Source organism: Lipotes vexillifer, unplaced genomic scaffold, assembly GCF_000442215.2.
Source record: "Lipotes vexillifer unplaced genomic scaffold, Lipotes_vexillifer_v1.1 scaffold490, whole genome shotgun sequence".
Classification (NCBI taxonomy): Eukaryota; Metazoa; Chordata; class Mammalia; order Artiodactyla; family Lipotidae; genus Lipotes; species Lipotes vexillifer.
Window position 1 is genome coordinate 4109017 of NW_006796397.1, and position 15239 is coordinate 4124255.

Sequence of the window (15239 nt, forward strand, 5' to 3'; positions counted from 1 at the left end):
TTTGCGGTACGCGGGCCTCTCACTACTGTGGCCTCTCCCGTTGCGGAGCACAGGCTCCGGACGCACAGGCTCAGTGGCCATGGCTCACGGGCCCAGCCACTCCGCGGCATGTGGGATCCTCCCGGACCGGAGCACGAACCCGTGTCCCCTGCATTGGCAGGCGGACTCTCAACCACTGCACCACCAGGGAAGCCCTGCATCTACTTTTTTTAAAGTTAAACTCTACTCAACCAAAAAGTGTGAAGGGCATTGAAGACATATTTTTGAGAAACTATGTTATCACAGAGTTCAAAATGAAACTTGAAGGGTAGCAGATAGACTGAAGCTGTCTTCTTAAACAGATTGAAAAACATGGTACAAATTATCCCTGTGACAAAATATAAAATGATTTTAAAAATATTTTGACAAAGTTATAAACAAAGGTCCCTCATGTGGCTACTAAGAGGAGCTGGGTTTTATCTAAGTAGAAGTCACAGAGACAAGCATGCACTCTCTGTCACCTGGAACCTCTGTCGGCAGCTAAGGGTCTGCCCTAGTACGAAAAAGTTCTGTATTCCTAAAATAAACCACTTTGCACGAAATTATTCTCAGATTTCATCACAATTAGTAAGGATTTGCAAAGCAAATAAACAGAGAAATCTTTCATCGTCAGGGAAAAAAAGTCCGAAAATCTTCTATATAAGCAGCTTCTGATAGGAAGGAATTTGGGGCTGGACAATAATCGCCGAACAAAATTTAATTCTGACATCCAGGGTCTTTTCCGTGCTGAATGAAATTCGAAGAGCAGGTCTCAGGGTGAAGATAAGAGATTTTCTCCACAGAAAGGATACTGGCAAGGCAAGACGTAGCGAGCACCGTCCTATTTCTCAGGAACAGAACATGCAGCGTGAAAGTTGGACACAACCTTCCTTCTGCAACACAAACAGCAGCAGGACAACCTAGGCTCCCAAGCTCAGCGTTCACTATTGTGTTAGCGCCGGCGGCGGAAGGACTTAGCCCCACCGCAAAGTTAAAGAGTCCTTCTTTGTTCAGCCCCGGCTGTGGACGCAGGGCACGGTGTTCTTCCGCGCTCACCACACAGTCTCCGCCCCCTCGCGGCTCTGGAGAGCTGCCATTCGGTCCCCGAGTCTCTCTGCGCTCCCAGAATGCACCGGCAGTCCGCGGGAAACCAAAATGGCGAAGGGTTGTAGTGAAGTGGGCTGTGTTTGAGGCCGGTGTAAGAACGCTCACTCTCTCCCCCACCAACCTTCGTCCCCAGGTCCTCGGTTTGTGCGTGTGTATGTGCGGGGTGCCTATTGGGGCGGGTGCCCGGTAAGTGCTCGGACTCGCAGGGGAAGCGCCCACGGGGTCGTGATTGGTTGTTTTTTCCTGTATGAAGCGGTTGGCACCACTGAAGTGACCGAATGAGGTGAGAGACCTTGGCCTGGGAACCAGGCTCTTCCGGAGGAGGTGGAGGGGGTGGGGAGGAGGAAGAAAGGAAGCAAGTATAAAAGGGAAAGATGGAGGCTCGAGGTGGGGGTGGGGGCTCCAGTGTACGTATGGGGGTGCGTTGCATATATGTATATGTTGAAAAGAATAGATGGGAAGGGGCAGTCAGTTGGGTGTTGGAGAAAATAGGGACTAAAGGAGCGAGCAGGGCGTTGGGGAACTCGGTTGGAGGAACAAGATGAAACGTTGAGACGGGGAAGCTGTGTTTGGAGGGGCAGGAAGGAACCTGGGGGCGGGAGACGGTTGGAGGGGCAGGATGAACCTGGTGATGAGGGGGTGGGGAACCGAGGGGAGGAGCCTTGAGGAAATGGGGACTGAGGGAGACGGGGGGGACCAGAGTGCAGGGGTTGTCTGGGACCTTAGGGGCCGCAAAGGGAAGTAGCAGCATGAAACGGGAGGGTGGTGGAATTGTATGGAATTGGAGTATGGGGGTAGAGTAGAAGGGCAGGATGGAGTAGGAGGATAAGGGGAACACTAAGTAGAACGTGAGAGCAAACCCTGAAAGCTTAAGGGGAAGAAGTGGAAGGGAAAGTGTGAAATGGGGGAGAGGTACCTTATATTCGGAGCCCATCAAAAATTTGAGACAGTTTTCTGTTTAATTAAATCTAATCCGTATGCCTGCTTGGATGATTTGTATTATTGTATTCATTTTTACAACTGAGGTACTTACGGTTGAAGGGATTTTAACTAATTTGCCAAGATTTCTTAACATGTTTTAGTAGTGCCAGAACTCTTAACTATGTGTTTTACAGTCTGGCGTCCTTGGTTGCTAGAATTTTTCTTTGGAAGCAGCTAGAGGGAACAGATGGATTTATCGGGGTGATTTGACGAACTGGGAGGATTCCTGAACAATGGGTAAAGGGATATGGAATGCTCTTCTATTCTTTAAAACATTTAACTTTGTTTAAAGATAGAACCCATTTACTAATTCAAATATATAAACCTAGGTAGACCTGTGTATAACGTAAGAAAGCACCATGTGAGGTCAGTATAGAACTAGAAATATGTAAATAGTGCCTGATTTAATTTGACTCCAGATGCTCCGGTAGTAGTAACTTTCTCCTTCAGATTGATTCCAGGTGACCCTTCTGTACACTTTGCCTATAGGCTGGTTTCAATTTCCATGTTTTCATTCTCCCTTGAGAATTTCTTTTTTGAGCAGTGGATTGCAAAGACAGTGAATTTAAAAGTATTTAATGTGGGTAAAATAAAATGTACTTAAATTAAATTACTTAAATTATTGAGTGACCTTTTCAGAGGTTTGAAATGCTTTTAAATGGAGCCATTTTGACGAACAGCTGTAAGTGCCCAGTAGTTTTGGCAAGGAAAGAGCTGATTTTAAATGTCTTTTCTATTCTTGATATTTGGAATGTTATTCACACTCCAAGCATTTGTAGTGATAGCTTGCAAAGGGAATACAAGGTGAAACTTTTTGTTTTTTTAGGTTCCTAATATAAAAATCTATTTGAATTCGTATTTTAAATTTGCTCGCCTTCATTTTTTTTTAAGTGCTAAAAATATTCTGAAGTATTTGAATTAAGAGTGCACCTGTTTCCTGATAACTGCATATTCATGCATATTCATGTCAATGGGCATTAACGGAAATCTATACCTATCATGATGAAATGCACACACAATTTTCGAACTAGAAGTATAGAAATCATCTGGTTAAACTTTTTTTCTAGATGAAACAAAATATATTTAATTATGCTTTTTATTATGCCTGTTACCTCAAAGCTCAGTTAGGAAAGGAATTTTATCCTGTGTATTTTGCTGTGGGTCATAAGTTCTTTGATGTCATGGATTATAAATAGACCTTTTCATTAGATCTTTGACTGAAAGGATAATTTGCTTTATTTGTATTTCAGCATAATCTTTACATCTGACTTTAGGAAACTGGCAGTATAGTGATAATCTATTTTAACAGATGGGGAAATTTGCCTCTGAGCAGTTGCCATGGCCAACATCTGTAGCTTGGTGGTTCTGAAAGTAAAATTTAATTGCAGCTTTAGTTAGTCTAAACTTCTGTGAATGATACTCCTTGGTTGATATTTTTATGCTTTGTTTCCCCTGTTCTTCAAGATTTGTTTCTTGCAGCAAAATACAGTATAGCAATCCTAAATTGGAATATGGTAGTTTCTCTTTGGATGTTTTTTATGTATTCGAGTAGTGTTGTCCAATAGAACTTTCTGCAATAATGGCAGTTATCTATATCTGCTGTATCCAGTATGATAGCCATAGGCCAATGTGGTGTTGAACACTAGAAATGTAACTGGTGAGGCTGATAATTGAATTTATAATTTAATTTATTTCATTAAAACTAAAATTTAAATGGCCATATGTGGCTGCTGTATTGGACAGCACAGTATTGCATCCATTTATTAGGCATTGTCACACCCATCAACCATGGAAACCACAGGAACTGAGGAGCTGTCTTTGAACTAAGGAGATTCAGAACTATCTTTGAACTAGGGAGAGTCAAATTCTCTTTGTACATTTTTAAGATGAAGTAATCTTCATTTTTGCCACGCATCACGTCTTCTGTCATTTCTCTGTTTTCATATAACATTGCAAAAGAATAATGAAGGTATCAACATCTCTGGTCTTTTTAAGATGTAAGATTCTTTTTCCTTTGTCAAAAACAACAAAAATGGATTTTAGGAAAATTAGTTTACCTTGTTATTTTAAAAAATTTATTATTTTTACTCAAAGAATTTCAAACACATACAAAGTGAACAGAAGTATAATGAAGTGTTTTGTATCCATGCTTGTTTCATCTGTACTTCTACCCCCCTCACTCCTTTTTTTAAAATTATTTTAAAAAGTTTTTTGAGGGAAAATTTATACATCTTGAAGATCTTAACTCTACACTTTTAATAATAGTTTAATTGAGATATAATGCATGTATTATATTTATATATACATAACTCACATGTATATACCCTTTTAAGTTATAATTCATTGGTTTTTAATATATTCAGAGTTGTACAACCATCACCATTATCTAATTTCAGAGCATTTTATTACTCCAACATGAAAGTCTGTATCCATTAGTAGTCACTCCCCATTCCTCCCTACCTGGGCCAACCACTAATCTACTTTTTGTGTTTATATTTTGTCTGTCTTGGACATTTCATATGAATGGACTCATACATTTTTGTGGCCTTTTCTGTTTGGCTTCTTTCACCTAGCATAATGTTTTCAGAGTACATCCATGTTGTAGCACATATCAGTACTTCCTTTTTATGGCTAAAATAGATTTCATTGTATGTACATACTACATTTTGTTTATTCATTCATCAGTTGATTGACATTGTTTTTTTCCCCACTTTTTGGCTATTATGAATAATGCTACTATAAACATAACATGTACAGGGTTTGTATGGACACGTGCTTCCGTTTCTCTTGGGTATGTAGCTAGGAGTGGAATTGCTGGGTCAGGTGATACCTCTGTGTTTAACGTTTTGAGGAAATGCCAAGCCATTTTCCAAAGACCCTGCACCCTTTTACAGCCTCACCAGCAACTATGAGGATTCCAGTTTCTCCACATCCTTGCTTGTACTTGTCTGTCTTTTTTTTTTTTTTCGGTACGCGGGCCTCTCACTGCTGTGGCCTCTCCCGTTGTGGAGCACAGGCTCCGGACGCGCAGGCTCAGCGGCCATGGCTCACGGGCGCAGCCGCTCCGCGGCATGTGGGATCTTCCCAGACCGGGCCACGAACCCGTGTCCCCTGCATCGGCAGGTGGACTCTCAAACACTGCGCCACCAGGGAAAGCCCTGTCTGTCTTTCTGATCATAATCATCCTAGTGGGTGTGCAGTGGTATCTCATGGTGGTTTTGATTTACATTACCCTGATGGGTATTGTTGTTGAGCATGTTTTGTAGTTATTGGCCTGTTGTATACCTTCTTTGAAGAACTGTCTATTCAGGTCCTTTGCCTATTAAAAAAAAAATTGGATTATTTCTCTTTTTACTGAGAGTTGTAAGCATTCTTTGTATACTTTGGATACAAGTCCATCATCAGATGTATGATGTGCAGTTATTTTCTCCTGTGGGTTGTCTTTTCACTTGATGGTGTCCTTTGTTTTGTTTTTTTTTTTGCGGTACGCAGGCCTCTCACTGTGGCCTCTCCCGTTGCGGAGCACAGCCTCCGGACGCGCAGGCTCAGCGGCCATGGCTCACGGGCGCAGCCGCTCCGCGGCATGTGGGATCCTCCCAGACCGGGGCACGACCCCGTGTCCCCCTGCATCGGCAGGCGGACTCTCAACCACTGCGCCACCAGGGAAGCCCCCGTTTTTGTTTTTGTTTTTGTTTTTGTTTTTTTGCGGATGATGTCCTTTGAAGCACAGAAGTTTTTAATTTTGATGAAGTTTAATTTATCCCTTTTTCTTTTTTTGCTTGTGTTTTTGATGTCATATCTAGGAAACCATTGCCTAATTCCAGTACGTTTTTTTTTTTTTTTTGCGGTACGCGGGCCTCTCACTGCTGTGGCCTCTCCCGTTGCGGAGCACAGGCTCCGGACGCGCAGGCTCCACGGCCATGGCTCACGGGCCCAGCCGCTCTTCGGCATGTGGGATCCTCCCGGACCGGGGCACGAACCCGTGTCCCCTTCATCAGCAGGCGGACTCTCAACCACTGCGCCACCAGGGAAGCCCTCCAGTACGGTTTTGACAAATGGTTATAACTGTGTTTCTCATAAGCCTATGATGGTGTAGAATACTTCTCTCTAGGAAGCTCAATGTAGCCTTTCTCAGACTTCCCTCTCCCTAATTACTGTTCACTTTAATTTTGAATAGAACTTTATATAATGGAATCATTCCGTGTGCATATCTGTTAAAATTTTTGTTTCATGAAACTAGAACTGCAGTCTTAGCTTGAAAAATCCCATTATGCAAAGGATATTGTAGTAGTGGCTTAAGAATCTTACATTATGTGGTGACAGTCCTAACCAGTACTTTGTGTAACATGAAGGTTTTTTTTAATGGCTTATGAAGACATCCATTCTTATTTTGAATGGATAAAACTGAGTAGGGACTTAATGAGTATTTACTTCCAAATGTTGCCTAAGATGAGGATTTAAAAATTAAGGGCACAGGGCAATGTGAGGGATCCTTGTGATGATGGAAATATTGGTATCAAATATTTTTGGTTGTGATATTATTCTGTAGTATAAAATGCTACATCAAAGATGCTTCCACTTGGTAAGAGTTACATGGAATTTATTATTTCTTACAACTGCATATAAATCTACAATTATCACAAACTAAAATGTTTGATTAAAAAATAAAAGTTATGGGGACAAAAGTGGACCAAAGCAGGCATAGCAAGAACAGGTCAAATTGGTTTGGTTTCGGTCAGTCAGGTTCTAAAAACAAACTAAAGATGCGCGTTTGTTTTTCTCTACCCTTACTAGTGAAGTTTACATTGCAGGAAAAGCTCCCACAATTTTTTTAAGTTGTAGTGGGGGTTGGAGTGGAAAGACACAGGTGTCTACTGGAAAGTACTGAATGTATACTCAGAAGATTGGGGTCTTTGTTTAATCTGCTAGATCCGCAGCAGTTTTAGTTTCTTTACCTGTAAAATAGGGATGTTACCCACATGTGTTATTCACAGGATTGTTGGGGGGGTCAAGAAGGAAAATAAAGGAGAAAGAAAGCACTTTATAAACTCTAGGTGCAGTGTAATTGGTTAGTATTATTTTCCAGAATCTTTTCCCAGAAGAGTTGTTGTATAGAACAAGAGAATCAGGTATACCTGTAATGAAACCTATGCACTAAAAACATCTACAACTTTCCTCTCCAGATGATGAGTATGTCTAATACTGAATGAATAAATTATTTTGCCCTGTTCATAATTATGACTTCAGACATGTTAACTAAACTGCCATGTACGCTGTTGAGTATAGTATATTTAGAAGTGTTACTGAACCAGATGTTGAATTTTTTAAAACCATATTTTGTTAGAATTTGAAAATACTGGCCCTTGGTGTTTTGAGATGACCAGTGCTGATAGATCTAATTGATCTAAGATAAGCACCCATAGAGCTATCAATAAAAACCGAAAAAACAAACCAAAACAAACAAGACCAGTTTCTTAGAACTCATACCCTAGAGATTCTGATTTGAGAGATTTGGTGCAGGCTTTTATATACGTTTGTGTTAAAAATTTTTTCCCACTTGATTTTATTTTGCAGCCAGGGTTAAGAAGTACTAAATTTTGTTCTAGGGTCAAGTTTAGAAACTTACCACTTCTTATTAAAACATTACTAAGAGCTATACAAAGGAAAGACTAATAATAGGCATGTTTTTCATACTTGAAATGAAAAATATTTTAGTAGTGTTTCCATCACACTCATTTAAAATCTTTTAAGTAAGCGGTTAATAAAGTAGTTAATGGAACTTTGTAGTCTGGGAACCTTGTGAACCTGTTAAATGTTTTATAAAATTGCATTTAGGTGTTGTGAGATAGAGAATTCTCCTTTCAGGGAAGCGTTTAAACAGAGGCTAGATGATCATCTTATTTAGGGATATTATAAGGAGGGATTTTTTTTTTTTCATTAGCTAGGAAGTAAATGACCTTCTAGGAACTTTCTGAAACTAAAATAAGTTTCCAGATTATAATGAAAACAATGGGCATTCTTTTTCCTTTAGGTTGATGAGAATTGTCGAGGGGGATAGAATCCTTCCCCAAGTCAAGTTTCTCCTGAATGTCCTCTTTTCTATTTTTTTCAGTCATTTCCACTTTATGTCTAAATTCATCTCTTAGATTTTTCTTTTTCAAAAACAGGCTGCAGAATATGATGTTTTTCAGTTTTTTTGTTTCAAGAGTTTTATTGCTGTTCATTAGAGAGGAACAAACACAAAGTGGTTATTTGCAAAGATTAAAAATTTAGAATATCCTTACAGAATTCACTAGTGCAGTGATTCTCAAATATTTTGGTCTTAGGACCCCTTTACAGTCTTAATTCTTGAGGACCCCAAGAATTAAAAAATGAGAATACATATGTGCACACTCCATTAATCTTAAGAGTGAAATCATCACATATCATTTAGTCCCTGGAAAATTCCACTTTACAGTTCTGGGAGAATGAGTGAAAAAGGCACATAACGTCTTAATATTATTTTGAAACTAGCTAGGACTTTGTAGAGCTCATAGATCCCCAGGTACCATACCTTGAGACCTGCTTCTTTAGTCTACTCTTTCTTTAGTGAGTTAGAGTGGTTTTATGCATTGCAGGGTGTTTAGCATTCCTGGCTTCTCTGCTTAAGCAGATTTTTGTCTCTTCTTGGAAAAAATTTGAGGCTCAAACATGAACTGCTTCAGGACAGGAATAAAGACGCAGACATAGAGAATGGACTTGAGGACACGGGGAGGGGGAAGGGTAAGCTGGGACAAAGTGAGAGAGTGGCATTGACATATATACACTACGAAGTGTAAAATAGATAGCTAGTGGGAAGCAGCTGCATAACACAGGGAGACCAGCACAGGTGGGAGATCAGCTCCATGCTTTGTGACCACCTAGAGGGGTGGGATAGTGAGGGTGGGAGGGAGACGCATGAGGGAGGGGATATGGTGATGTATGTATACATACAGCTGATTCACTTTGTTTTGCAGCAGAAACTAACACAACATTGTAAAGCAATTATACTCCAATAAAGATGTTAAAAAAAAAAAACAAAAAAACCCACCATGAACTGCTTCAACTTCCTATCTTCACGTCTACCAACTTAACTATAAATGTACCCAAACTGACATCAAAAGAAATGTACCTTCTTTGATTCAAGACTAGTCTTTCCCTTAAAGATTCAATTTCTCTGACTTGTGTTTTCAGTTATCTTTTGATATCCTCCTTTCATATTAGAAACATGGTCAAGACTTTTCATACTTAAAAACAGAAAAAGCCATTCACCTTAACCTTGTATCCTTATCCAGATGTTTGTAGTCCTCTCTCCTTTATGTAGCCAAGCTCTGAAAAAATAGTTTCAACTTCAGCTTTCATTTAAACTTTTATTAATAAAGATATATATATGATACACTCACTGTAGAAAATTTAAATATTAAAAAACTTTAAAAAGTAATTTATATCACTCAGCTACCAAAAATGCCTTTTTTAGTCTCATTGCTTTCTTTTTAAGCATATTTTTCGCTTATGCTAAACACTTAAAAATTTCCTTTAGTGGGGTAATGCATGTAGTTGACTAAAAATGTCAGAGTATAGAAACAGAAGGATTTAAATGAGCAGCTACAGTCTTCAGGCTTCCTGAGTCCTGCTTTGAGAGGGAATTATTTTATTTTTAAGTGTTATATTCCTTTGTTCTGCTCATTGTCTCCATAATGCTAAGTGATACTTTTATACTACTGTTTTTTCTATTATTATTATTATTTTTTTTTTTTTTTGCGGTACGCGGGCCTCTCACCGTTGTGGCCTCTCCCGTTGCGGAGCACAGGCTCTGGACGCGCAGGCTGAGCGGCCGTGGCTCACGGGCCCAGCCGCTCCGCGGCACGTGGGATCCTCCCGGGCCGGGGCACGAACCCATGTCCCCTGCATCAGCAGGCGGACTCTCAACCACTGCGCCACCAGGGAAGCCCTCTTTTCTTTTATAGTCTCCATTTCTTTGATCATTTACCCTCCCCCCCATCCCCCAATAATCTGAGGATATTTTCATTGACTTATTTTTCCAGTTCAATTAAAGATTTTTTTAAATCATATTTTTAATTTCAGGAGCTCATGCTTGGATTCTGATTGTTCCTTTTTTACATCATCATGTTTTCAATGTTTGGATGCAACGTATCCTTAATTTTTTTCTATGTATATTAATTAGACTTTGTTTATTTTGGCTGCAGCTTACAGTATCTTACTTAGTTCCCTGACCAGGGATGGAACCCAGGGCCCTGGCAGTGAAAGTGCTGAGTCCTAACTACTGGACTGCCAGGGAATTCCCATAGACTTTATCTATTTTATTTTATTTTTTGGTTTCTTTTTGCGGTACGCGGGCCTCTCACTGTTGTGGCCTCTGCCGTTGCGGAGCACAGGCTCCAGACGCGCAGGCTCAGCGGCCATGGCTCACGGGCCCAGCCGCTCCGGGGCACGCGGGATCCTCCCGGACCGGGGCATGAACCCGCGTCCCCTGCATCGGCAGGCGGACTCTCAACCACTGCGCCACCAGGGAAGCCCCATAGACTTTATTTTTTAAGTTCTCAGTTCCTAGATTGTTTCCTTTGTAATCTGTTTTCTTGGGCTTTGTCTTTTATATTGTAGTTTTTCAATATTATTAAATCAGGAGGCAATACATGCTTGGGTACCTGGCACGGCAGGGTTTAATTGATGATGAAATGTGGGTAGCTAGCTCCCTTATGCTTCCCATGTTCCAGAATGTGAAAGGCATTGGGACACCAGCACTCATTCACCCTTCTTAGTTCTTTTCAGGCACTCTCCTTGTGAGTTGAACCCTCACTTTTTTTTTCCCCCTTCCTTTGCTCCCAAAGCCAGCAGCTGGTCATACCAATGATGGTTAGATGTAGAGGAGGCAGCCAGTTCTTGAGATGCTGCTCAAGAATGGTGACATCTCAGGAACATGGGGAGGTATATTTAAAAATAGTCCCTTCCTCCCCTCAGTAAAAGGGGGAAGGGGAGTAGAAATGAAAGGAAAGAGAACTAACTAATGCTGTAGTGCAGCAGTCCTGGACCTTTTTGGCACCAGGGACCAGTTTCGTGGAAGACAATTTTTCCACGGACCAGGGTGGGTGGGTGGGTGGGGGATGGTTTGGGGATGATTCAAGCACATTATATTTAATGTGCACTTTATTTCTATTATTATTACATTGTAGTATATAATGAAATAATTATACAGCTTACCATAATGCATAATGCATAATGTTTTCCTGCAACTAGATGGTCCCATGTGGGGGTGATGGGAGACAGTGACACCCGAAGTGTGTTGCTTCTGTCCATTCTACTCTGTAATCTTGTTTTGGTTGCTGTCACTGCAGAAAACCCTGCTTCACAAAGATGGGATGTTGGAAATGGAAGCAGGCTTTTCAGTGTTTTCGTGGCAGTCTCAGGATATCCCGCCTTGAACATATGGAGATTTGAAGTTGTCTCAAACATACTTTTAAGGCCACCATCATTTGCGATCTCAAGCAGTCAGTCCTCTTTTAGCACGGACAAAGTTGATTCACGCGGCTTATTCACAAATGGGTCGTGGATCCATTCCTTCCCAGTTTGTGGGTCTTTTGTGGTTGGGAAGTAATGCTCAGACTCTTTTGAAAGTTGAGATAGGTGATCATGCACCAGCTGGGAGAAAGAAGGCCCTGGTTCAATCTCTTTCAAAATCTCTGCTAATGTTTGAAACGTCAAAAATCCCAGTGTTCACTTGTTGCCCCCATAATTCCAGTTTGGCTTTGAATGCAGCCACTTTATTTGCCAACCTGAACACAGTTGTCGTTTTCCCTTGAAATTACAGATTGAGTTCGTTGAGCAGGTTGAATATGTCACACAAGTAAGCAATTTTGTGACCCACTGTGTGTCACTGAAATGTGCTGCCAGTGGTGACTTTTTCTAAAAGAAATCTCTGGAGCGGCTCTCGTAACTCAAAAACTCTGGCCAGTGATCTACATTTAGAAAGCCATCTCACTTCTGTGTATAAGAGATGTGTGTGCTCTGCGTCCATCTCCTCACAGAGCTGCATGAACAGACGTGAATTAAGGGCATGTGCTTTAAAGTGGTTGATAATTTTAATCAGATCCTGTAAAACGTTAAATTCAGGTGACATTTTTCGGCTAACCAGCACTTCTCTGGATGACACAGTGCGTAGACTCACATTCAGAAGTGACCTCTTCGACCCAAGTAGTGAAACCAGAAAGCCGTCCAGTCGTGGCAGCTGCTCTGTCCCTGCATATACCGACACAAAATGACCAGTTCAGTTTCCCTGATATGTAATCGTTCAAAGACTTGAATAGTTCTGCAGCTGTGGTGTTGGTTGGCAGCAAAAATGTCCTTAACATATCCTCATGCACATCCTCCTGAAAAATATATCGAACAAAACCACGCATTGTTGCCTTGTTGTCAACATCGGTAGACTTATCAACCTGGATTGTGTACCATGGTGACTCATTAATCCTCTAACAATTGTGCCTCAGTGTTCTCTGCTGTTTTGTCAGTTCATCTAGTTATGGTGCTAGCTGAAAGAGGGACACGTGCCACCTTTTGAACTGCAGCCTCTTCTAAAAGTTCACAACAAATGTCCTTAGCAGCAGGCAGAATCAACTCTTCAATAGTAAAGGGCTTCTTAGCTTTAGCAATGCAGTTAGCCACTAAGAATGATGTTCACAGTGCAGACACATTTGATGAAGTGGTGGCCTTCAATAATTGCTTCTGTTCTTGGTGTTCATGTTTTTTTCTTTTGAAAAACTCCAAAGCCTTGTCTTTTAATGCAGGGTGCTTGGTCTGCATGTGGCAAAGCAGTTTTGAAGGTTTCATGGCTTTGTTGGATAGCCGGTTGCCACGTATTATACAAAGTGGGCTTGGAGAATATGAATCACCTGTTGCAATGAACCCATAATTTTAGTAGCATTCTTGGTATTTTCTTTTAAATGCAGCTTTCTTTTTGTTGGCAGTCATAGAGTCTTTTGCTGTCTCATCATCGGGTCTTCCCCCTTTTCAAAGAAGCTCTCCAGCGACGTTTGTTTTTTACTAATTTTGGCTGGGGTTAGCCTGTGGGCTTAACAAAACTGTGACTGAGACAAGTGCAAAGTGCAGGAAAGAGGCGCGGACGGAAGTGGTAAATAAAACAATGGGTGGGCCATGTGCGGACTAAAATAAGTGTTGGATTCTGACTTAAAGCCTGCCACCAGGTGCAGCTGTACAATTGAAGTACATCGACTCACTATAAAGCCTGCCACCAGATGCAGCTTAATTGTCACTTGCCACTCACTGATAGGGTTTTGATGAGCCTGCAAGCAATTGATTTATTATGGTCTATGTGCAGTCAAACCTCTCTGCTAATGATAATCTGTATTTGCAGCTGCTCCCCAGCACTAGCATCACCACCTCAGCTCCACCTCAGATCATCAGGCATTAGATTAGATTCTCATAGGGAGCGCGCAACCTAGATCCCCTGCATGCGCATTTCACTGTAGGGTTCGTACTCCTATAGCTGATCTGAATAGAGGTGGAGCTCAGGTGGTAATGCGAGCCATGGGGACTGGCTGTAAATACAGATGAAGCTTCGCTTGCTCACCTGCCTCTCACTTCCTGCTGTGCGGCCTGGTTCCTCACAGGCCACAGACTGGTACTGGTCCGTGGCCCCGGGGGGTTGGGGACCCTGCTGTAGTGAGTTGCTGTTATTAATGGGATTTTCAGGAACATTGGGCCAAGGTGGAAAAAAAAAAATTGAGAAATACAGTCAGCCCTCATATCTATGGGGTTCTGCATTCGTGGATTCAACCAACCTTAGATGGAAAATATACAGGAAAAAAGTTCCAGAAATTTCCCAAAAGCAAAAATTGAATTTGTCTTGCATTGGCAACTCTTTACACAGCATTTACATTGTATTAGGTATTTATTATAAGTAACCAAGAGATGATTTAAAGTATATGGGAAGATAGGTTATATGCAAATACTATACCATTTTATATGAAGGACTAGAGCATCCTTGGATTTTGGTGTCTGAGGGGTCAGGGGAGAAGGGGTGGGGGTGGGGGTCCTGGAACCAATATCGTGTGAATACTGAGTGAGCCTGTAATGTTTATAAGGTCCAAATGTAACACATAAAGCCCTTTATGGTATGTTTGTTGACAACGTCATCTCACAGGAATAACGAGAAAAATGAATTATTGTTGTGATTGGAATATTGGGGAGTGGGAATGAGGACTGTATGAGAGGTTAACTTACGAAAGCATTTTATGTTTTGTAGGGATTTAAACTTTATTCTTTTGACCAATGTGATTCTTAAACTTAATTTTGTTGCCAAATTTCTTGCCATGTCTGAGTATCTCTATTATTATTTACTAAATGGTTTTCTTTATATTAGCTTTAACTCATTTAGCTTTATTCTAAGCAATAACCATCAGTTTAGGAATGAATATATTTTTAATACGCACTAAAATAATTACACAAAATGAAAAATGTTTTTTCCTACCAAGATACTCATTACAACTCTGTAAAATGCTGTATATCATCAACTATGAGATGCCAACAATTGCAGGATGTGCTATTCGGTGTATCATTAAGAAAGAAAAGGCCCTATTAATTAAGCTGGAACACAGAGCTTATCATGTAGAATTTTTATTTTATGCCGATTGAAAGACAGCTTTTTATTATCTATCATTCTTGTATAAACATAAAAAGGAAAGTATAAAGGACATTGGGTTAAGGTATTTCTATGACTTTCTGTTAAAATTTGCTTGTTTTGAGTTACTTAAAAAAACAGTTAAAAAATAACATTTTTATTGAGATACTTCATATGTCATTATAATTCATCCTTTTAAAGTATACAATTCAGTGTCTTTTAGAAAAATTCATAGAGTGTAGAATCATTACCATTATCTAATTTTAGAACATTTTATTACCCCAAAAAGAAACCCCGGGCTTCCCTGGTGGCGCAGTGCTTGGGAGTCCGCCTGCCGATGCAGGGGACGCGGGTTCGTGCCCCGTTTCGGGAGGATCCCGCATGCCGCGGAGCGGCTGGGCCCGTGAGCCATGGCCGCTGGGCCTGCGCGTCCGGAGCCTGTGCTCCGCAAATGGGAGAGGCC

At 40.9% G+C, this 15239-nt stretch overlaps 1 protein-coding gene across 5 annotated transcripts in view; it reads left to right on the forward strand.

Moving 5' to 3' along the window:
* The first annotated feature begins 1107 nt into the window (after window positions 1–1107).
* The window catches only part of MTF2 (metal response element binding transcription factor 2), an 84510-nt gene continuing 70378 nt past the window's right edge, over window positions 1108–15239 (forward strand). For 4 of the 5 annotated variants that reach the window (XM_007468545.1, XM_007468546.1, XM_007468549.1 and 1 more), the window contains exon 1: window positions 1108–1408. In XM_007468545.1, coding sequence (XP_007468607.1) covers window positions 1404–1408 — 5 coding nt within the window. In that variant the 5' untranslated portion in view covers window positions 1108–1403. Of the gene's footprint in view, window positions 1409–1990; window positions 2151–15239 lie in introns of those variants that run through there. The other variant, XM_007468547.1, reaches the window with a different exon arrangement.